General features: G+C 68.1%; 7 protein-coding genes across 7 annotated transcripts; 4 read left to right on the top strand and 3 right to left on the bottom strand.

Annotated features, from left to right (window-relative positions):
- Positions 1–145: 145 nt before the first annotated feature.
- Positions 146–1,491, top strand: RHOBADRAFT_55975 (uncharacterized protein; the record flags this gene model as incomplete). Its single annotated transcript, XM_018418111.1, has 2 exons — positions 146–608; positions 683–1,491. The coding sequence occupies 2 exons, from the start codon at positions 146–148 to the stop codon at positions 1,402–1,404; spliced, it is 1,185 nt and encodes a 394-aa protein (XP_018268185.1). The 3' UTR covers positions 1,405–1,491.
- Positions 1,492–2,856: 1,365 nt separating this feature from the next.
- Positions 2,857–3,324, bottom strand: RHOBADRAFT_39591 (uncharacterized protein; the record flags this gene model as incomplete). The annotated part of the gene is made up of 1 exon (XM_018413634.1): positions 2,857–3,324. The coding sequence occupies one exon, from the start codon at positions 3,322–3,324 to the stop codon at positions 2,857–2,859; it is 468 nt and encodes a 155-aa protein (XP_018268184.1).
- A 1,163-nt stretch (positions 3,325–4,487) lies between these two features.
- RHOBADRAFT_55973 (uncharacterized protein) lies at positions 4,488–7,416 on the top strand (the record flags this gene model as incomplete). The annotated part of the gene is made up of 11 exons (XM_018418110.1): positions 4,488–4,648; positions 4,720–4,861; positions 4,953–5,010; positions 5,090–5,182; positions 5,276–5,487; positions 5,581–5,712; positions 5,791–5,950; positions 6,049–6,575; positions 6,670–6,840; positions 7,026–7,055; positions 7,150–7,416. 11 exons carry the CDS (start codon positions 4,488–4,490, stop codon positions 7,222–7,224), a joined length of 1,761 nt encoding a protein of 586 aa, XP_018268183.1. The 3' UTR covers positions 7,225–7,416.
- Positions 7,417–9,514: 2,098 nt separating this feature from the next.
- RHOBADRAFT_30158 (uncharacterized protein) lies at positions 9,515–12,682 on the top strand. The gene is made up of 9 exons (XM_018412895.1): positions 9,515–9,578; positions 9,675–9,774; positions 9,837–9,931; positions 10,006–10,072; positions 10,138–10,665; positions 10,749–11,039; positions 11,110–11,293; positions 11,387–11,862; positions 11,946–12,682. The coding sequence occupies exons 1-9, from the start codon at positions 9,546–9,548 to the stop codon at positions 12,560–12,562; spliced, it is 2,391 nt and encodes a 796-aa protein (XP_018268182.1). The 5' UTR covers positions 9,515–9,545; the 3' UTR covers positions 12,563–12,682.
- Positions 12,683–12,705: 23 nt separating this feature from the next.
- On the bottom strand, positions 12,706–13,180 carry RHOBADRAFT_55971 (uncharacterized protein; the record flags this gene model as incomplete). The annotated part of the gene is made up of 3 exons (XM_018418109.1): positions 12,706–12,837; positions 12,907–13,008; positions 13,114–13,180. Coding segments are annotated over 3 exons (299 nt in total), but the record flags the coding sequence as incomplete, so codon positions are not given.
- A 150-nt stretch (positions 13,181–13,330) lies between these two features.
- On the top strand, positions 13,331–14,047 carry RHOBADRAFT_46972 (uncharacterized protein; the record flags this gene model as incomplete). Its single annotated transcript, XM_018414897.1, has 4 exons — positions 13,331–13,534; positions 13,700–13,778; positions 13,851–13,910; positions 14,010–14,047. The coding sequence occupies 4 exons, from the start codon at positions 13,331–13,333 to the stop codon at positions 14,045–14,047; spliced, it is 381 nt and encodes a 126-aa protein (XP_018268180.1).
- A 427-nt stretch (positions 14,048–14,474) lies between these two features.
- RHOBADRAFT_39581 (uncharacterized protein) lies at positions 14,475–20,468 on the bottom strand (the record flags this gene model as incomplete). Its single annotated transcript, XM_018413633.1, has 11 exons — positions 19,980–20,468; positions 16,585–16,974; positions 16,469–16,516; positions 16,306–16,391; positions 16,152–16,231; positions 15,862–16,057; positions 15,574–15,692; positions 15,370–15,464; positions 15,215–15,286; positions 14,991–15,113; positions 14,475–14,814 (listed from the first exon to the last, which is right to left on the bottom strand). The coding sequence occupies exons 1-11, from the start codon at positions 20,381–20,383 to the stop codon at positions 14,475–14,477; spliced, it is 1,953 nt and encodes a 650-aa protein (XP_018268179.1). The 5' UTR covers positions 20,384–20,468.
- Between the last annotated feature and the right edge of the window lie 176 nt (positions 20,469–20,644).

The raw sequence follows: 20,644 nt of genomic DNA, 5'->3' as shown, positions 1-20,644 counted from the left end.
GGTTCCCTCGCTGCTCACGGTCGAGTAAAGGCAAGACCTGCGCACGCACCTGCGCTCGAGCCTTCACTCGCACCGAGCTCCGTCCGCCTCTCTCTCTCTCTCTCTCGCCTCGCCTCGCCGCTCGACCGCCCAGCCGCACGCCGAGATGGACCAGCAGACCGCCAGCATCGAGCACGCCGCCGCACCCGCACCGCCTCGTGCTCTCGACGCCTCGCGCCCTCCCCTCCTCCCGCGCCTCATCGACGACGTCCTCCTCGCCATCCTCGACGAGCTCGGGCAGCCCGACTACACCGCCGACGGCTACAAGCTCCGCCAGAAGACGTTGCGCAGCGTGTGCCTCGTCTCGCGCCGCCTGTACACGCTCGCCCGCCCTGTCCTGTGGCGCCAGGTCGTCGTCAACGAGGACGAGCAGGTCAAGCAGCTGCGCCAGTCGGGCGCTGTACTCGGTGCGCACACCAAGGTGTACCAGGTCGGCCGCCGCTACAGCGTGTGCGACCGGGAGGCGGGCGTCAGCGTCGGCGCGGCGAGGTTGCCCAACGTCGAGGACTTGACGGTTGCGGGCGAGCACGAACAAGACCTCCCCCTCTGGTGGCTGCGAGGCTACGACAGTGCGTCAGCATCGCGATCCTCCTCCCTCCCAACGGCTCGACCACGTATGCTCACATTCTCTGCCGCACGACAGACCTGCGCCGCCTCGAGCTCGTCGACCTCGACGCGATCAGCATCTCGGGAGGGATGCCGACGCTTCCACGCCTCGAGGAGCTCATCATCTCGCGATGCGCTGTCTCTCCGGACTACGCCTACCAGTGGCTTACGTCGGCGTGGCTGCCCCGCCTCAAGATTCTCGCCGTTCGAGCGCCGAGGTTTGAGCTCGCGTCAGCCCTCTCGCCGAGCTTGACCGAGCAGCTCGAGGTCGTTCTCGTCGACTCCGTCTTCCTCGACGACCGCTGGCGGTTCAGCCGGCGGTTCAGCTCGAAGCCCGCAGTGATCGTGTCCAATCCGTCGCCGCTCAAGGCCCTGCCGCGCGTCGGCATGTGTGGCTCCGAGCCGTTCTTCGGCAGCACGGACGCCACGGTACATCAACGCGTACTCGACACCATCAAGGCCGGCGTCGTCGAGGAGCCACACGCCGATCCAGACGCCGCCACAGTCCTTTTGCTCCCGCTCCAGGTTATCGACGCTGCGGTCGAAGCGTCGGTGCGTCCTCTCGGGCTCGTCAAGAACGTCGAGGCGTGGCAAGAGCTCGAGGAGCTGTGCCGGCAGCGAGGCCGGCGCGTCCTCTGGTACGACGAGCAGGAGTTCGAGCGGTCGCACGAGATCGTCCCGCGCGAGTTCAAGCGGTACTTGCGCGAGCTCAAGGCGACGAGCACCGTCGAGGCGTCGCCGTCGTCGTCGTCGAGGTGAGCAGGAGCGCGAGTCGGACGAGCAGGGGCGGCGGGCGGGTCTCGAGGCGGGCGGATTGCGAGGAGCGGCTCGAGCGGCGGTGGAATCGTCAACTCTCGTTCTCTTTCCCTTGCGAGCCTCTCATCGTTCTCTCCGAGAGCAACTCTGCGACGCGAGAGCGACGATTTGAGAGAGGACGAGCGCCTGTCGTTGCAGCGCGAGAGCTCAAAAGTCGAGGAGGTCCGGGCGCTCGTGCACCATGCGCGCGACCGACACCTTCTTCGGCGCGCGTCCTGCTCCTCCTCGGGCAGGTACGCTCGGACCGTCTGCCCTCGCCACCTCAGGAGCACGCACCGGCGCCGGCGCCGCCTCGGCTCGCTCGTCCGCCTCGGGCCCTCCTATCCTCACCTGGGCGACGCGCTCGCCCATGCCGAGCATGACGTCTGCGCCGCTCCTGCCCTCGGCCATCTCCCTCTCCTTCCTGTTGGCCTCGTCGACCCTCTTCCTCCTCCTCTCCCTCTCCCCCTCGTCCTTGTCTCGACCCTCGCCCTCGCCTCCTCCTCCTCCTCCTCCGACCGGATCGTCCGTCACGACCTCGACGACGAACCTCCTGCGCTTGACCCTGAACCCGACCAGGTTGTCACGCGCGTCGGACCCGCCCCCGAGCGCGCGCAGGACCGACAGCTTGGACCCGGGCGGGACGAGCGTTCCGGGTGGGAGGAGCGGCAGTTTCGGGGTCGAGACGAGGCCTGCGTGACGTGGGAAGGTGCGCGACAGGAGTGGGGACGAGGCGAACGAGGTGAGGCGGAGGACGCCGTCGACGGCGTGCGAGAGGCGCGAGAGGAGGGGGGAGGACGCGGTCGTGCTCGAGGGGAGGGACGCGGTCGGGGCGGACGTGGCGTGCAGGTGGGCGGGGAAGGTGAGGACGCAGGACGCGTTCGACTGGCGCAGGAGGTGTCGAAGGCGGTGGAGGAAGGCGTACAGCGACTGTGGGCGCGAGGACGAGGTCAGACGGGCACACGAAAGTGGACCTCGACGACGACGACGAGGGGGAGGAGGGGCGCACAGATGCGGTCGCCGGCCCCCACGACGGCCCGCCGAAGCCGGCGAGAGCGATCCGGAGCGCTTTGCGCGGCGCTGACGGGTCCGTGGAAGATCTGCTCGGGGACGAGAGTCAGCGCGGGTGGAAGGACAGGAGCGAAGAGGGCGAGCGCGGGCTCACCGAAAGCCGCCGTCGTTGACGAGTCGCTCGATGTGGTCGTACAGGAGCTCGTACTTGCCGCCGGTGCTCGTCGATGCGCCGTTGAGCTCGTCGACGTCGACGAGGTGGAGGAGCTTGCGGTCCGAGGACGACAGCTGGCGGGTCGAGGTGAGGTCGAACACGGAGCAGTACGTGCCCGAGTCGACGGCAGTAGCTGCGCGCACAGGAGGAGTCAGCGAGATAAATCAGCAACTTAAATAGCCTCTAAGGTTTTAAGTTTTATAAGAAAAAAAAGAATATATAAGGCTTTTAAAGCTTTTAAGGTCGATCTTCATCTTCTCCTTGAGCGCCTCCTCCTGCCTCTGCTCCTCCTCGTCCTCGAGCGCGTCCTCCCTGCTCCCGGCCGCCTGCGCCGCCTGCGCCTGCGCCGTCCTCGCTCCGCCATCGACTCCCATGAGCGCCTCGACGATGCCGCCCGGCCCGCCGTCGAGCGCGCTCGCGACGACGAGCGTGTCCTGCCCACACTCGAGCCCCTGCGCGACCCAGTACCGCAGGACGAGGTCGGCGTACGACGTGGGCGCGTCGCACTCGACGAGGAGCGACGTCGACAGCGGGAGGCCGCCGCCGACGAGGTCGTCGAGCGAGGTGAGGCCCGTGCTGACGAGCGGCGCGGCGTTGTACGGCGAGGGGCGCGTGCCACCAAGGGGCTGCACGGCCGTGCGCCGCCGGAAGGACGACATTGGCGGGGTTCCAAGATGAGGACGAGGGCGACGAGGGGACGGCGTGCGGCGGGTCGAGGGTGTGTGCGGGCTGTTGTAGAGAGTCAGGCAAGCGAACGAGGTGCTCTGCCGGCCTGTCGAGAGGTCGCGGCGTGTGGCTTGCGGCGGAACCCTCGAGGCGAACTCCTCTGGCTCACTCTCGTCGCTCTGCGGGCTCGACCACTCTCTCTTCGGGGAAACGGCCTGCGGGGAAGCCACTTTCGCTGTTCCATCTCTACAGGCGGGCACATTCGCTGCTATTCCCGCGAGGCAAACCGCGCTTTCGAGCCCGTGTGCCGGAGAGGGTGCCTCTCTCGCCCGTCGACCGTCGCTAGGTGGGCGACATCGCGCTCTGTCGCGGCTCGGGCCGACGGTGAAGCAATGTCGGTGACGTTGAGGGCGCGGCGCGGCTCATAGAGCGTGTAACGGCGAGGCGAGGCCGTGCGAGACCGCCGGCCACGCCGAGAGACTCTGCAGCCAGCTCTGGCGAGACGAGCGCTCATTTCGCGGCTATGCGAGAGCGAACAGCGTCGAGCGCGAGAGCCTGAGCAGGAAGAATACCTGGCCGAGCGAGAGCGAGAACGGCGAGAGCGAAAGCAACGCGAGCCGACTCGGCGACGCTTGGAGCGAGTCGTCCGCTCGGCGGCGTCCGGCTGCAGGGTGCCGGATGCGCACAGACGAGCCCCACGAGTGTGGGAGAAGGCAGGGCGACTCGACCGCCGAGCACTGGCGTGTGCGCAGAAGCGCGTCATCGAGGTCGGCCAGGCGGGAGGAGGCCGGGGACGAGGTCGAGCGGAGCGGGCGCAGGAGAGCGTGCGGTGGAATCTGGTAGAGGGAGCAAGCGTGCGTGCAGACTTGAGCGCGGGCGCAGTCTGACTCGAGGGAGAGCAAGTCAAGCCCGAGGTCGATGAGGAGGAGGAAGGAGGAGCGTGGAGGAAGAGGAGGAGAGACTTGCCCTTGCTCCGCTCCTCGCCCGTCCGTGGATGCTCGCACTGCGCTCTTGTGCCCAGCTTCCCACCCGCACCGCAGCCCGCTCTCAAGCCCACCTCGCCCGCCGCTCCCTCCTCCCCGTCGTCGTCCTCTCGCCGACCCTCTCCTCGTCCTCCCTTTCCTCCTCCTCCTCGCACCCCTTCTCGTCCCTCACCATGACCGGCGGTCTCCACGGCATCATCGACAAGATCACGCACCACTCGCGCCCCAACTCGCGCCCGACCTCGCCCGTCGCCGGCTCGGCCCGCAAGTCGCTCGACTCGTCCAGGCACGCCGCGAGCACCCACAGCACCGACAGCGGGCCGGTCCACCTCAAGTGCGTCCTCTCTCGCAGTCTACCTTCTCTCTACCTTGCGGGAGCTCACCGCGAGCTCCCCTCGCCCGCAGCGCCAACGGCGAGCCCGAGTCCAAGAGCGAGATGAAGAAGCGCCTCAAGCAGGAGGAGAAGGACAAGAAGAAGCAGGAGGCTGCCAAGAAGGCTGCCGAGAAGGAGGCGGCCGAAAAGGCCAAGAAGGCGGCGCTCGAGGACGTGCGTCCCCCATCTCCTGCTCCCTGTCCTCGCGAGCGACCCGGGACCTGACTTGCACCCCTTCCCTCCCTCGGTTTCCTCACGCGCGCAGGACTACTCGCCCGAGAGCTACGGCAAGCTCCCGCTCAACAACTCGTCGACCCGCTCGGGTGCGTCCCCTTCTCTCCCGCCCGCCCGGATCCGACCCCGCCGGCTCTGACCTCCGTCCGCCCGCCCCCTCGCCCACAGGCATCAAGCGCACCAAGCTCGAGGAGATCACGCCCGAGCTCGAGGGCCAGACTGTCTTTGTCCGTGCGCGCCTCCAGGGCACTCGCGCCCAGGGTGCGTCCCCCCTCTTCCTCCTCGAGACGAGACGATCGAGCGCCAGAACCTGACCGCACCCCTCCTCCCCTCCCCGCTCGCCCCCGTGCGCAGGCGCCAAGATGGTCTTTGTCGTCCTGCGCCAGCAGGACCACACGATCCAGGGCCTCGTCGTCGTCGAGCCCGAGCTCGTGTCCAAGAAGATGGTGCGCTGGGTCGAGGGCGTCAACGACGAGTCGATCGTGCTCGTCGAGGCCGTCGTCCAGCGCGCAAAGGAGCCCATCAAGTCGTGCACGATCCACGACGTCGAGCTCAAGGTCCGCAAGGTGCGTCCGCTTTCCTCTCTCGCCCCCCCCCCCCTCGCCGGAACCGTACCCGAGCCGGACTCATCCCTCGTCGGTCGTCGCCCGCCGCTGCAGATCCACACCATCTCGGAGGCGCCGTCGATGCTGCCGTTCAACATGAACGACGCCCTGCGCCCGATGGACGCGACCGAGGGCGTCAACGTCGCGCTCGACACGCGCCTCGACAACCGTGTCCTCGACCTGCGTGTGCGTCCCGACCCTCTCTCTCTCTCTCTATGTCTGCGTCCGTCTCTGACTGAGCAACTCTTCGACGCTTGCTCGCAGACGACGACCAACCAGGCCATTTTCAAGATCCAGTCGGGCGTCGGCAACCTGTTCCGCGAGTTCCTCAACAACCAGGGCTTTGTCGAGATCCACACGCCCAAGCTCCAGAGCGCCGCGACCGAGTCGGGCGCGAGCGTGTTCCGCGTGTCGTACTTCAAGAGTGCGTCGACGCGCTCTCTCTTTGCCCTCGTCGTCGCGCAGGCTCGTGCGGGCCCCTCACTGACTTGAGTCACTCGTCCCTCGCGCCCCGCCCCGCAGGCATCGCGTTCCTCGCCCAGTCGCCGCAGCTGCACAAGCAGATGTGCATCGCGGCCGACATGGAAAAGGTGTACGAGATCGGCCCCGTGTTCCGCGCCGAGGACTCGAACACGCACCGGCACCTGACCGAGTTCATGGGCCTCGATCTCGAGATGGCGTTCGAGGAGCACTACCACGAGGTGATGGAGACGATCGACGGCATGCTCAAGCACATCTTTGCCGGCCTCCAGCAGCGGTACGCGCACGAGATCGACACGGTCCGCGGCCAGTTCCCGCACGAGCCCTTTACGTGGCTCCCCGAGACGCTCGTCCTCAAGTTTACCGACGCCATCAAGCTCCTCCAGGAGGCGGGCGTCCAGCAGGGGACGCCGCCTGCGCCCATCGGCGACTACGACGACATGTCGACCTCGAGCGAGAAGGCGCTCGGCAAGATCATCAAGCAAAAGTACGGCACCGACTACTACATCATCGACAAGTTCCCGCTCGAGATCCGCCCCTTCTACACCATGCCCGACCCCAACGACCCGGTGCGCCCCACACACTCTCTCTCTCTCTTGCCGGGCGTTCGAGACCTGAAGCCTGACCCTCTCTCGTCGCGGCGTCCGCGCCCGCGCCCCGCAGAAACTGTCCAACTCGTACGACTTCTTCATGCGCGGCGAGGAGATCCTGTCGGGTGCGCAGCGCGTGCACGAGGCCCCCCTGCTCGTCGAGCGCATGAAGGAGGCCGGCATCCAGCCGGACGACATGAAGCCTTACCTCGACGCGTTCAAGCTCGGCTGCCCGCCGCACGCCGTGCGTCTCCCACTCTCTCTCTTCTCTCTCTCTCTCTCTCTCTCTCTCTCTCTCTCTCTCTCTCTCTCTCTCTCTCTCTCTCTCTCTCTCTCTCTCTCTCTCTCTCTCTCTCGTCTCTCGTCGTTGTCGTCGTCGTCGTCGTCGTTCCTCGGCCCAGGCACTGACTCTCTCTCGTTGCGCAACAGGGTGGCGGTATCGGCCTCGAGCGTGTCGTCGTGCGTCCTCGCCCCTCTCCTTCCTCCCTCGGGCCCGAGCGCCAATCGAGACCGGGTCACTGACCGCCGCTCTCCTCGCCCCCCGCGCCCACAGATGCTCTTCCTCCAGATCAACAACATTCGCCGCGCGTCGCTCTTCCCGCGTGACCCCAAGCGCACGACGCCTTGAGCGCCCTCTCGTCTCCCCCCCTCCCTCCTCCTTCGTCGGTCCTCTCTTCGCCGGCTCGTCAGTCCCACTCCCTCCCTTGTGCGCGCGAAGCGCCTCTTCCTCGTGCACCCTCCTGAATCTGAAGATCAACCCTCCCCGCTCTCCCCCTTTCGTCCCTCTCTAGATGTAACTCGGCTCTCGTTCCTCCTTGCCTTGCGGCGACTCTCTCGAGTGAGCGACAGGTCATGGCGAGCTTGCGAGAGAGAGAGAGCGAAAGGCGACGCAAGGGCGAGCTCGTCGTCGAAAGCCCGGACGCGCGGCCGAGAGACGGCTCGGGGGCACGCGACGCGAAGTCCTGCTTCGACGACGTCGGCGTGCTGGCTCTCAACTCTCGCTCTCGTCGCCCTCGGCAGTCGCGCAGCACACAAAGTTGGGGGTGTCCGACCCGCCGTCTCCAGGCCTCCCTCGCGCCTTGCGGCAACCGAGAGGAGGAACCCTTCGCACGGACGGGCGCGAAAGAGAAGAGCCACGTTGCAGAGAAATGTCCCGCGCCGCAGTCCCTCCTCGTTCCGTCGATCGCTCGCCAGCGTTTCCGGGTTCTGCTCTCGCCGCCGGTGAGGTGTGAGAGGAAGAGGTCGAGAGGGGAGGTTGAGGTCGGGGGACCCGTCAGGGGGAGAAGGTGGTGGTGGTGGTGGTTGTTGAGGGAGGTGGGTGCATCGGTCGAGAGGCAGAGTCGAGTCGCGGGGCGAGTCGATTACTGCACGTGGGGAGGAGGAGGAGGGAGGAGAGGGTGAGCAGGCGGACTTGGCGAGCGAGGCCGCCGCCGCCGAGGGCCGTCGACCGAGAGTGCGCAGGCGAGGGGGGCGCACCTTCGAGCGAGCGCGCATCTTTCTGCGCTTGCGCTTCAAACGACGGACCTGGAGGGCGAGGGCGAGGTCAGGACCGAGGTCGAGGGTGGTCGCGCGTCACGAGGACCGCGGGAGAAGACGAGAGAGGAGGACGCACGCGCTTCTTGCGCCACTTGTCACGCATACTGCAGGCGAGGAAGGGAAAGAGGGGGTGCACCGGTCAGCGCATGTTGCTGAGGAGCGACGAGGGTTGCGGCTCGGCGAGGTTTGCGGTGTCGAGGCGGGGCGAGGGTGGCAGCTCGTTCGAGCGCGGGCTTGGTTGCGTCGGCTGAGGGTGCAGGCGAAGGGTGCCAAGTCGAGAGGGCAGGGTCGGCAGAGCAGGAAGACTGACTCGGCAAAGTTGACGATGTGCGTGAGGGAAAGAAGAAGGGAAGAGGGCGCCAGCGACTTTTGGCACCGCTGCCATCGCGCGCTCGCTTCTCATTGGCGACACGTGTCGAGTCGGATCTCGCCTTTTCTCACGCCTGCTCGTCCGCGCCTGCAGAGGTTCAGTGCTGGCAGCGGCGAGCTCCCGAATGCTTGCTACAGATCCCTTCGTGGGAGAAACCGTCGCTACGAGGGAGGAGACGTCGGCGCAGCGTCCAGTCTTTCAGCACGGTCCTGGCTGCTCTCGTCCCACACGCGCGACTTTCAGGAAGGCTCGGCAGCCGGAGCTGGTCGGGAGAATGGCATGGGAGCCCTCTGCGCAACCGAAAGGTCCGAAAGGGGACGACGAGACGAGCAAATCGTCGGTGCGGCTCGGACGACACGAGGCTCGACCGTCTCGCGAGCAATCAGCCCGCACAAGGCGCGCAGGCACGGCCGCGAGCAGGCTCGAGCTGTCGCGTAGGAGCTGGAACGCGGGTGTCAATGGCGGCTCAGGTCGAGCAAGCCAAGAAGGGCAGAAGGCGCGAGGCGTGAAAGCGAACGGGCGGTTCTGCAGCCTCTGCTGCGTGCGCGCAGTCGACGGGCGTGCGAGCCCAGGAGCCACACAAGCTCACAGTCGGCACCCGAGCGTCCAGGAGGAAGCAGCTGCGCGAGAGAGCGCGACCGCGAGCCGAGGACAGCGCGACAGCGAGCCAGGCAAGCGTGCGCGCGCTGTGGTCGGCCGCGTCGAGCAGGACGCTCGCCCGACTGCTCGCCAAGAGTCTGCGCAGGACCGCGTGCAGGACAGCTCGGAGCTGCACCGAGTCGAGAGCGCGCAGTGCGTCAGGTGGGGAGCGAAAGCGAGGTGGAGCAGGCAGCGATGCCGCCGAAGCACGGCGAGGGCAGCTCGCCCAGCTCGGTCCGGACCCGCACAGCACACAGCAGCACACGGCGAGGGTATGGTGACAGCGACAGAGGGAGATGAGGACGAGCATGCGGGGTTGGCCTCGAGCTCGAGCGAGCGAGAGATCCGCCGTGGTCCACCCGGTGCTCCCGCGTCCACCGATAGCAGCTCGCTCGACTCTGACCATGGCGCAGTCTGCTCCCCTGTTCGAGCCCGAGGTGCGCACCGCTCTCGCCCCCTTCTCGCGCGCGAACCGCGAACTGAACCCTCTCCTCCTTCCCCTCCTCGTCGACTTGATCGCTCCGCCCTCGCAGAAGCTCCGCATCCTCCTCATCGGCAACGGCGGCCGCGAGCACGCCCTCGCATGGAAGCTCGCACAGAGCCCACGCGTCGACGAGGTCTTTGTCGCTCCAGGTGCGCCCCCCTCTCGCGACCGTTCTTGAGTCGAGAGCTGATCGACTCTCGTCCCACCGCAGGCAACGGCGGCACCGTGTTTGGCGCCAAGACCATCTCGGTCAACATTGCCGTCGACGACTTTAACGGCCTCGTCGACTTCGCCAAGCAGGGCAACGTGAGCGTCCGCCTCTTCTCGAGAGCGGCACCGCCTCGGCGCAACCAGCTCACCTCCCTCTCGCACGCACGCAGGTCAACCTCGTCATTGTCGGGCCTGAGCAGCCTCTCGTCAATGGCGTCGAGGGCATCTTCCGCAAGGGTGCGTCGGCCCCCCTCCCGCCTCCACCCCGTTCGAGGACCTGACCCTCGCTTTCCTTCGCGCAGTCGGCATCCCCGTCTTTGGTCCCGACGTCCGCGCCGCCGCCATGGAGGGCTCCAAGGCCTTCTCGAAGGACTTTATGGCCCGTCACGCCATCCCGACCGCCGAGTACCGCAACTTCACGGACCACGCCGCCGCCGTCGAGTACGTCAAGGCCGTCGAGCACGACGTCGTCCTCAAGGCGTCTGGGCTCGCCGCCGGCAAGGGCGTCATCATCCCGTCGACCAAGGACGAGGCGCTCGCCGGCCTGAACGACATCATGGTCAGCCGCGAGTTTGGCGCCGCCGGCGACGAGGTCGTCGTCGAGGAGTTCCTCACGGGCCAGGAGCTGTCGATCCTCACCTTCTCGGACGGCTACACGACCTTGTCGCTCCCTCCCGCCCAGGACCACAAGCGCATCGGCGAGGGCGACACGGGCCCCAACACGGGCGGCATGGGCACCTACTCGCCCGCACCGGCCGCGACTCGGGCCGTCGTCGACGAGATCCAGCGCACGATCGTCCAGCCGACGATCGACGGCATGCGCAAGGACGGTGCGTCGCCTCTCTCTCTCTCGTTGCCCCTCGTCGCCGCCGCTCGAGCCCGACCTGACCTCGTTTCTCTCTCGCGCTCGCAGGCATCCCGTTCATCGGCATGCTCTTCACGGGCATCATGCTCACGCCCAAGGGCCCCAAGGTCCTCGAGTACAACGTCCGGTTCGGCGACCCCGAGACGCAGTCGCTCGTCGCGCTCCTCTCGGCCGACACGGACCTCGCCGAGCTCATGCTCGCGTGCGTCGAGCGCCGCCTCGACTGCGTCAAGTTCGAGATGAAGAAGGAGGCGGCCGTCACGGTCGTGCTCGCCGCCAAGGGCTACCCAGGATCGTACCCCAAGGGCGACGAGATCACGTTCGACCCGCTCCCCGAGAGTGCGTCCCGCCTCGCTCTTCTCCTTCGCGCGCCGCCGAGCGGCCCCACTGACTCCTCTCCCTCCTGTAGACGTCCACGTCTTCCACGCCGGCACCAAGGCGACGCCCGAGGGCAAGATCCTGACCAACGGCGGGCGCGTCCTCGCTGTCACGGCGACGGCCCCGACGCTCAAGGAGGCCCAGGCGCTCGCGTACAAGGGCGTCGACTGCGTCCACTTTAAGGGCAAGACGTTCCGCCGCGACATTGCCTACAAGTGCGTCCCTCTCTCTCTGCCCCGTCTGTCGTCGTCGTTGCCGAGGGGCTCGAGCGCGAGATCCTGACCTTGACCCTGCGCGCGCGCACACAGGGCGTTCCTCGAGGAGGAGGCGCAGCAGCCCGAGGGCATGACGTACGCGTCGGCCGGTGTCGACATTGACGCCGGCAACGCGCTCGTCGAGCGCATCAAGCCCATGGTCAAGGCGACCAAGCGCCTCGGGACCGACTCGGTCATTGGCGGGTTTGGCGGCCTGTTTGACCTCAAGGCGGCCGGGTTCAAGGACCCGATCCTCGTCGGCGGCACCGACGGCGTCGGGACCAAGCTCAAGATTGCCCAGACGTACGGCAAGCACGACACGATCGGGATCGACCTCGTCGCCATGTCGGTCAACGACCTCGTCGTCCAGGGCGCCGAGCCCTTGTTCTTCCTCGACTATTTCGCGTGCGGCAAGCTCGACGTGCCGACGGCGGCCGACGTCGTCAAGGGCGTCGCCGAGGGCTGCATCCAGTCGGGCTGCGCACTCGTCGGCGGCGAAACGGCCGAGATGCCGTCCCTGTACGAGGGCGGTGCGTCCCCCTTTCTCTCTCCTCTCTCGGAGAGCAGTGCGTCTCGAGGAACGGTACTGACTGGATGCTCGATCGTGCCGCAGAGGACTACGACGTGGCGGGCTTTGCCGTCGGCGCCGTCGAGCGAGAGCTGGTTCTCCCGCAGCCGACGATCGCGCCGGGCGACGTCCTGCTCGGCATCGCGTCGTCGGGCGTGCACTCGAACGGGTTCTCGCTCGTGCGCAAGATCGTGTCGGCGCACGGGTACACGTACTCGTCCGAGGTGCCGTACGCGCCGGCCAAGACGCTCGGCGACGAGCTCCTCACGCCGACGACCATCTACGTCAAGCAGCTCCTGCCCGCGATCCGCCAGGGGCTCATCAAGGGACTGTCGCACATCACCGGCGGCGGCTTTACCGAGAACATCCCGCGCGTGCTCCCGCCGGGCGTCGGGTGCACGGTCGACGCCGCCAGCTTCGAGTTCCTGCCCGTGTTCCGCTGGCTCATGAAGCTCGGCCGGGTCGACCCCAACGAGATGGCGCGCACGTTCAACTGCGGCATCGGCATGTGCGTCGTCGTCGCGGCCGACCGAGCCGACGAGGTCGCGAACCTGTTGCGCGCACACGGCGACGCGCACGTGTTCCGCATCGGCGAGACGGTCGCCGGCGAGGGGTGCGAGATGCGCAACCTCGAGTCGTGGGTCGAGCAGGCGCGGGCATAGAAAGCTCGGGGGCGTTGGTGGTCCGGGTCGTCGGTCGGTCGTAGTTCCTCTCTTTCTCTCTCTCCTCTTTTTCGTTCGTCTCGTCGCTCTCGTGGAATCTAGATGTATCTCTCCACAGCGCCTCTCTCGGTCGGTCGCACGGAGAGAGAGAGAGAGAGAGAGTACAACATGCGGCACTGCTACGAGAGAGAGAGAGAACGCTCAGGACGACGGGACCTTGTCGAGCGAGGCGGCGAGCTGCGTCAGGAAGTCGCTGCCGTCGGCGAGCTTGCCCGCTGTGTCCGTCCGTCTCGAGGCAGTCAGGTTCGAACTCGTCGCCGTCGCAGGAGAGAGAGAGGACGCACGCTTGGGTTGAGTCGCGGCAGCAGCTCCCCACGCTCCGCCGCCGACGGCGCTCGCACCACCTGCGGGCGGCTTGTACACCTCGCCCTTTGGCTGCCCGGGGCCTGCGCGGTGGATGGCGTCGATCTCGCTCTGAAAGGCTGGCCCCCGTGCGAGAGCCAGTCAGCCCTGCCGTCGTGCGAGAGGAGAGAGAGAGAGCTGCTGCTCACCGGAGCGGAGGAGGTCGGCGGCAGCGCGAGCGTCTGGGGCGGGAGTGGGCGTGTTGGCGCGGCGCATGGCCTGGGCGTCACTGACTTGGTGGGCGAGGCACAGAGAGTGTCGACCTCTGGGCGGTGAGGTTACGTTGCTGCTGGCTCTCACCTCGCTCGCCTGCTCGATCCTCCTCCTCCCGACCTCCACCAAGCCAGCCACTCGCGCTCCAAGGCCATGTTCCGCTCCGCCACCCGCTCGCTCGTCGCCCCGGTCGCCCGCCGTGCCGTCCTCTCGCCCGCGTGCGTTGCCCCGGTGCGGTTCGCCCCCTCGCTCCTCGTGCAGCAGCGCACCTACGCCGCGTCGGCCCTCGCCCCCGAGACCATCAAGCACCGCATCGAGGACGTCCTCAAGTCGTTCGAGAAGGTCGACGCCTCAAAGGTGAGCCTTGTCCGGCCCTCTGGCGCCTCTCGCTTCCCTCCGAGGATTTGCCCCCCTCCTCCCATCTCCTTCGTCACTCGCACCCGACCTCCGCCGCCGCCGCCCGCACAGCCCCCCCGACGCACACGGACTGACTCGCTTTGCGCCCCTCGCTCTCACCCGCAGGTCGCCCCGACCGCGTCCTTCACCAACGACCTCGGCCTCGACTCGCTCGACGCCGTCGAGGTGGTCATGGCCATCGAGGGTGCGCCCCACCTCTCCCCGGGGCCTTGCGCTCGCCCGACACTGACACTTCTCTCGCACGACCACCTCGCAGAGGAGTTCGCCATCGAGATCCCCGACGAGGACGCCGACCGCATCACCACCGTCGGCGAGGGTGCGTCTCCCCTCACCTCTCCCTCCCTCTCTCTCTCCTTCCTCCTGCGCCGCGCGCCCCTGACACCCCCCTCTCTCCTGCCCTGATCCGCCCCGACAGCGATCGACTACATCACCAAGTCCCCCGAGGCGCGCTAAAGCCTGGTCTCGCGCGGCGCACGACCGGGAGGGGTCGGGTCTGTAGAGCGAAACGGAAAGGTCCAAACGCATTTCACCGAGCTGCTGGCGCGAGGTCCTGAGAGAGAGAGAGAGAGAGCGCGCGCGCGAGCGAGACGGAGAGCGCGTGTTGCGCAGCCGCGAGCGCTCGACTGCAAGAGCAGCTGCGTCGAGCGTTCTCTCTCTCTCTCGAGAGCATGCTCCGACGGGCGCAGAAGAGAGCTGTATGCACAAGAGAGAAGGAAAGGAAGCGCGAGGCATCTACACCAACGTCCGTCGAGCGCGCCCGACGCTACCACCAGGCCCGGGCGGACCTCTCAGCCCTCCTCCCTCCCTCGCTCGCTCCACCTCGCGCGCCGCACCGCACCGAGATCCGCTCCCCCCCTCGCTCCCTCACTCCCTCGCTCGCTCAGTACCCCTCGCCCGTCGCCCGGACCTCGACGTCCCTCCGCTCGCCCTCGCGCCGCTCGACCGCGTCCTCCCCCTCGAGCGGCCGCTCGCGCTCGAGCTTGCGCACGTCGCGCGCCTTTGCCTCGCCCGCCCCCGCTCCCTCTCGCGCTCCCGCTGCCGAGCAAGTGGTGGTGGTGGTGGTCGCGGTGGAGGTGGAGGTGGACGTCGAGGGGAGCGGCTGGTGCGCGGGCGGCTGGGGCGAGCGCGAGGGGCGCGCACGCTCGGACGGGTACCGCGGGCGCGTGCGCTCAATGTCCTCGAGGAACGAGTGGAAGCACAGCTCGACGGCGTCGACGTGCCTGGGTTGAGAGAGGGCGAGGGCGAGGGCGGAGGTGAGGGCGAGGGTGGTTGGGGAGGTGAGGGAGTGAGAGGAAAGGAAGAGGACGGCCCGACACAAGTGTCAGCCCCCTGCGCTCCTCGAGCGAGACGCCCCACGAAAACGAAAGAGAGAGAGAGAGGGAGGGGGTTGACGCACCAGAAAAAGTCGCAGTGCTCGCCGTCGTCGAGTTTCTGCACGCGGATGAGCTGCACGTCCGTCTCGCGCTCGCGCAGGCGCTTGAGGAGCGGCTCGGTCAGGACGAGGTAGTCCTTGCCGCCGCTGCGACGGGGGGCGAACGATCGGGTTCGGGTTCGGGAACGAGTCAGTGAGGGTTGCGAGGGAGCGGGCGAGGAGGAGCGAGAAGGAGCGAGGGGACGCACTGGTGGATCGCGAGAGGGGGGAACCGCTTGTCGAACCACTTGTCGGCCGTGTCGTCGAGGACGCACCCGCGCCTGCACGTCGACCCTTGATCAGATCCTCGCTCTGACGCTCGCGCGCAGAGAGAAAGAGAGAGAAAGTGAGTGAGGGGACGCACGTCGAGAAGCCGGCGTAGCCGGTCCACCAGAAGATGGACGCGCTCGAGACGGGCGACGGCATGAAGCAGAACATCTTGGCCTTGCGGTCGAGGAGCTGCGGCGAGTGAACAAGTGTCAGGGCGAGATTGCTCGAGTGCGGCGGGAGCGGCAGGGCGCGAGGCGAGGGCCTGAGGGGACAACGCGAGGGAGAGAGGGCGACGCACCCAGTTGGCGTCGGTCCACGAAAAGAGGAACGCAAACATCTGGTATCCGAGGAGGCCAAACAGGCGCGACGGGACCCAGTCGTACGAGATGCGCATGAGCGGGATAAAGTCGAGGAGGCCTGTGTGCGTCACGAGCAAGGGCGCCCGCTCGAGGAACGTCAGGACGCTGCTTTTGACGACGACAGGCTCGACCGCGAGACGAGGGAGAGGAAGGAGGCGAGGGAGAGGAGGGGGGCGAAGGAGAGGCGAGGAAGAGGAAGAAGAGGAGGGAAAAGAGGGCCGACGCACCGAACCACCTCCTCCACGTCTTCCACCGCATGTTCTTGAGCGCCGTGAACGGGAAGCCCGTCGTGAGCGGTCCGGCGTACACGGCGGGCGCGAGCGCGATAAACAGGCTCAGCTTGTCGCCCAGCTCGGGCACCATCCCTTGCGCGAGCGAGCAAAACATGGTCGCGTTGCCCTGCGAGTGGCCGATAAAGGCGATCTGTGACCCGCCGCGACGCGCCAGCCAGGGTCAACACGCTGCGCGGGGCGACGTGGGAGAGCCAAAGGGAGAGAGGGTGAGAGGCGGGGCGCACCTTGTCGTAGCCAGTGTCGCGCCGGACGTGGTCGACGAGCGCCGGCAGGTCGTACAGCGCGAGCTCCTTGATGTTGTAGTCTGCTCGAGAGATGGAGAGATGGGTCAGGGTGCGGCTCGGGGAGCAAGAGGGAAGAGCGAGCGTCGCGACGCACCCCAGAAGCGCGGGTCGCTGCGCTTGAGCCAGGCGTGGCCCATGTCGAAGACGCCTCGGGCGTTGCCGAGGTACACCTGGTAGTCGCTGTGGGCGAGGACGCGCAAGGTGTCAGTCTCGGGCGAGGTGGTAGGACAGAGAGAGGGCAGGACGGCAGGACGCACCCGTGCTCGGCGAGCCAGAAGGCGAGCGAGCGCTCCTCGCTCGTGATGCTGCAGGCAATCGAGAGCGCCGTCAGTGACTCGTCCTAGATGAAGGAGAGAGAGAGGGGGAGACGCACAAGCTGCCGCACGACTGGAACAGGCCGTGCTGGATCAAGACGGGGAAGCCCTTGCGGCCGTCCGAGTGCACCTTTGCCTCCTTCTTGAGGCACACGACCTTGAACGCCTTGAGGAGGTACCCGTCCTTGGTCTCGACCGTCTGCTCGACGACGTCGAACCCGCACCGGAGCGCATAGTACCGGATGTCCTTTGTGACGCGCTCGGTCCTGCGCGCCTCGCGCGCCGCGTCCGTGTCCCACACGCGCCGGTGCCGGTCGGCGTTCAAGCCGCGCACGTACCGCCTCGCGGCCTCGACGAACCGTGACGAGAGGGCCCAGACAATGATGAAGATGAGGAACGCGGCCGACGCGGCGTTGGCAAACAGCTGCAGGAAGAAGAGCTTGAACCGGCTGCGGTACGTCGGCGGCGCGAGCGGGCCCGAGCGCGCCGTCGAGGGGAACGTGCCCGACGATCCGAACGCCGAGTGCGACAGGGTGAAAGCGCGTGGGCGCGGGCGCGACGGCGTCGAGTCGCCGATGAGCGGGAGGCGCTCGGCGTGCGGGCCGTCGTGGTGGTCGACCGCACCGCCGCCGCCGGGGAAGAAGACGTCGTCGCCGTCGAGCGTGTGTGCGTCCTCGGCGTCCGACACGGACGCACTCGAGATGGCGGGCGAGGGCAGGGCCGTGTTGGCGTTCGAGAGCGGCGAGGGACGCGGGAGGTGCTCGACGAGCTCGTCCGAGGGGCCTGTGGGCGTGCTTCGTCAGGCGCGTTCGGGCGAGAGGAGGAGGAGGAGGAGGAGAGAGAGAGAGACGCACCCGACAGGTAGTCGCGCGGTCCAGCTTGTCGCCGACCGGGCACGTCGAGGTTGAAGTGGGCGCGGACCTTGTCCTGGAGCGTCTCGCCGTCGTAGCCCTTGTCGAGCTCGGCGCGTTGACGCTTGGCGCGATTGTTGCTCGTTGACGATGCGGCGCTGCTCTTGCTCGTCGTGCTGTTGGCGCGCCCACGGGAAGAGCTCGACGTCGAGGCGTCGAGGTCGTCGACCTCGATGACGGGCGGCGGGGGCGCGACGCTCAGGTCCATGGCGGCGATGCTGAGGCCGAGCGAGGACGAGGACGTAGGGGTGACGCCGCCCTGGAGCGCAAAGGGGGCGCCGCCGCGCGAGTGGAGGGTCGAATCGGCGCCGCCGGCCGAGGGCGGGGCGGCGCGGACGGCGCTCGACGAGGCGGCGGCGGGGTCTTGGTGTGCGGCGACCGTGTGGCCCGACAGGATGGCGGTCGAGGTCGGGAGGGCGGTCGGGCCCTTTGGTCGCTCGGGGCGGGCCATGGGGCCGGGTGGGTCGAGGTTGAGGGAGGGGGAGGGGGGCGAGGGGTCGAGGGTGGTGGGGGGCAGGGGTGCGGCGGCTCGCGGGCGCTACGGGTGCATGCACTGGCGGGTGTCACGGTGCGGGTGGTGCGACTGGTCGAGGTGAGAGCGAGGCGGGTTGAGCGTGAACTGCGGCGGACGACGACGTCGCGGCGAAATCGCGAGCGGGGGGGCACTCTCGCGCTAGGGGCGCGGTGCAGCGTGGCGCCTTGCTGCAGAGACTGTCGTACAGCTCCCACCAGTCCAGCCGCCCCTCAGGACGAGAGCGTCGAGCCGTTGTCTCCGCGGACAAGGTTGGCCGTCTCGAGCTCGAGTCTCTCATCTCGACCCTCCTCAATCAACCCACACACCCACGCGCCACACGCAGCCATGGACGACGAGCGCCTGTACTCGTTCGCCATCCCGCCCCCAGCCGACGACACCCCCTCGGCCCCGGTCCCGCTTGCCGGCGAGCGCTTCGTCCACCCGTCTCGCGTCCAGCTCTCGTCCGCCGCCGCCAACAACAACAGCAACAAGCGCAAGCACGACGCCGCGCCGACCACTGGGCCCGCCGCAACCCGTGCCGCCCACTCGAAGAAGCGCGGCGCGCCCGCACCCATCGTCGTCGAGGACGAGCACGACGAGCCCGCACCTGCTCCCGCCGCCGCCGCCGGCGCCGACGACGAGGACAAGCCCCTGTCGCACAAGGAGAAGCGCCTCGCCAAGAAGCGCAAGCTCGCCGCCGAAGCCGCCGGCCTCGACCCGGATGCGCCCCTCGCCGTCGCTCCTGCTGCTCCCGCCTCGACGCCCTCCAGCGGGCCGGCCGCAACCACGATCGGGACGACGCTCGTCGGCAACACGCCGGCCAAGGCGGCGCACGGCATCTGGGTCGGCAACATGAACTACGCGACGCACCCGCGAGAGCTCCTCGCGTGGTTTGCCGGCCACGGCCTCAAGGACGTCGTGCGCATCAACATGCCCGGCGGCAAGCGCTCGCACGAGAACAACCGCGGGTGCGTCCCTTCTCTCTCTTTCTCTCTCTCTCAGCGTCGGCGTCGACGAGCACGACCTGACTCTTGTGTGCGCCGCCCCCTCTTCGACCAGGTTCGCCTACCTCGACTTTTCGACCGTCGAGGACCAAGAAGCGGCCGTCGCGTGCTCGGAGAAGAACCTCGACGGGCGCAAGCTCCTCATCAAGGCCTCGTCCGACTACTCGGGTCGCCCGGCGCCCGCACTCGGTGCGGCCGGCGCTGCAGCCGGCGGCGCCGTCAAGGACGTCCTCGCGTCACTCGACCCCTCGGCTCTCGAGCGGCCCGACCCACGCGCCGCCGCACACCACGCCGCGGCCTCCGCCGCCGCCGAGGGTGCCGCCCCCGCCGCCGCCGCCGCAGCAGCCGCAGACGGCACCAACGGCGTCGCGCCGCCGACGCTGAACCGCACGGCGCGCAAGATCCTGTCGCGGCAGAAGAACCCGGTCGGCCCGACCTTGTTCCTCGGCAACCTCGGGTTCGAGACGACGGTCGACGACATCCGCGACATGTTTGACCGCAACCAGGTGCGGTCGAGCGAGTGGGCGCCCAAGGGCAAGGAGGGCAAGAAAGCGAGGAAGGCCAAGGGCAAGGGCAAGGGCAAGGAGGGTGAGGAGGACGAGGAGGAGGCGGCAGAGGCCGGCGACGAGGACAAGGCCGAGACGGACCGCGACGACGTTGGGTCGGACGACTCGGACGAGTCGTCGAGCGAGGAGGAGGACGGCGACGACGAGGGCGGCGAGCGGGACGCGGGCGACAAGAAGAAGCGCCGCGAGGACAAGAAGGCCAAGGGCCCCAGGGACCTCGCCAAAGCCAAGGACGCCGGCATTCGCAAGATCCGCATCGGCACGTTCGAGGACACGGGCAAGTGCAAGGGGTGCGTCCACTTTCCTCTTCCTCCTTCCCTCTCTCTCTCTCGCGCGCGCTCTCTCTCTCTCTCGCGCGCGCTCTCGGACTGACCTTTGCTTTCGTGCGACGCGTGCAGCTGGGCCTTTGTCGACTTTCACCTCGCGGCACAGTCGACGCGCGCACTCCTCAACCTGCACAACCACCAGCTCAACGGCCGCAAGCTCAACGTCGAGTACGCCTCGGCCGAGGCCGTCCGCCGCGGCCAGCTCGGCTCGCGCGCCGTCAGCAAGCAGCACGGCCGGCAGCGCCGCGAGGCGCCCGTCGACAATGGCGACGGCCATGGCGCCGACAACGGGTACGGCGAGCGCGCCGGAGCAGGGCGGCGCAAGCGCGGCGACCGCGAGTGGGACGACGGCGACGTGCGGTCGTTCGCGGCCGAGGCGGTCGCCGACGCGGCGGCAGCGGCGGGGGGCCCGCCGCAGCGGCAGCGGAGGGAGAAGCAGCCGAGGGGGGCCGGGCGGGAACCGCAGGCGCTGCCTGGCGGGAAGCGGGCAAAGCCTGGCGCGGCGCTCGCCATGGCGCAGCGCGCGAGCGAGGCCATCGTTGCGAGCACGGGTCGCAAGGTCACGTTCGACTAGAGTCGAGTCGAGGGCGGTGCAACTCGCTCGAACGGTGTTTCCCTCGTCGTGTGCGCGCTATCATGGTCGTCGAGAGTGAGAGCTGGCCAAAGGGCGACCTTCTCAAGAGGAGAGGCGGGGCGGAGCGGGTCGAGCGCAGCGGCCGAGTCGGTCACGTCTTTCGGGCGGGGAATCCAGTGGCAGTGCAGTACTGTCGGAGCGGGCGAGCGAGAGATTAAGCCGTG

This window comes from Rhodotorula graminis (genome assembly GCF_001329695.1).
Source record: "Rhodotorula graminis WP1 unplaced genomic scaffold RHOBAscaffold_16, whole genome shotgun sequence".
NCBI lineage: Eukaryota > Fungi > Basidiomycota > Microbotryomycetes > Sporidiobolales > Sporidiobolaceae > Rhodotorula > Rhodotorula graminis.
This window is presented reverse-complemented; position numbering and strand designations above follow the sequence as displayed.

Coding starts and splice junctions, on each gene's coding strand:
- RHOBADRAFT_30158 (XM_018412895.1), top strand. CDS start 9,546: ATGGCGCAGTCTGCTCCCCTGTTCGAGCCCGAG. Junction 10,666..10,748: donor CGACGGCATGCGCAAGGACG/GTGCGTCGCCTC, acceptor TCGCGCTCGCAG/GCATCCCGTTCATCGGCATG. Junction 11,863..11,945: donor GCCGTCCCTGTACGAGGGCG/GTGCGTCCCCCT, acceptor ATCGTGCCGCAG/AGGACTACGACGTGGCGGGC.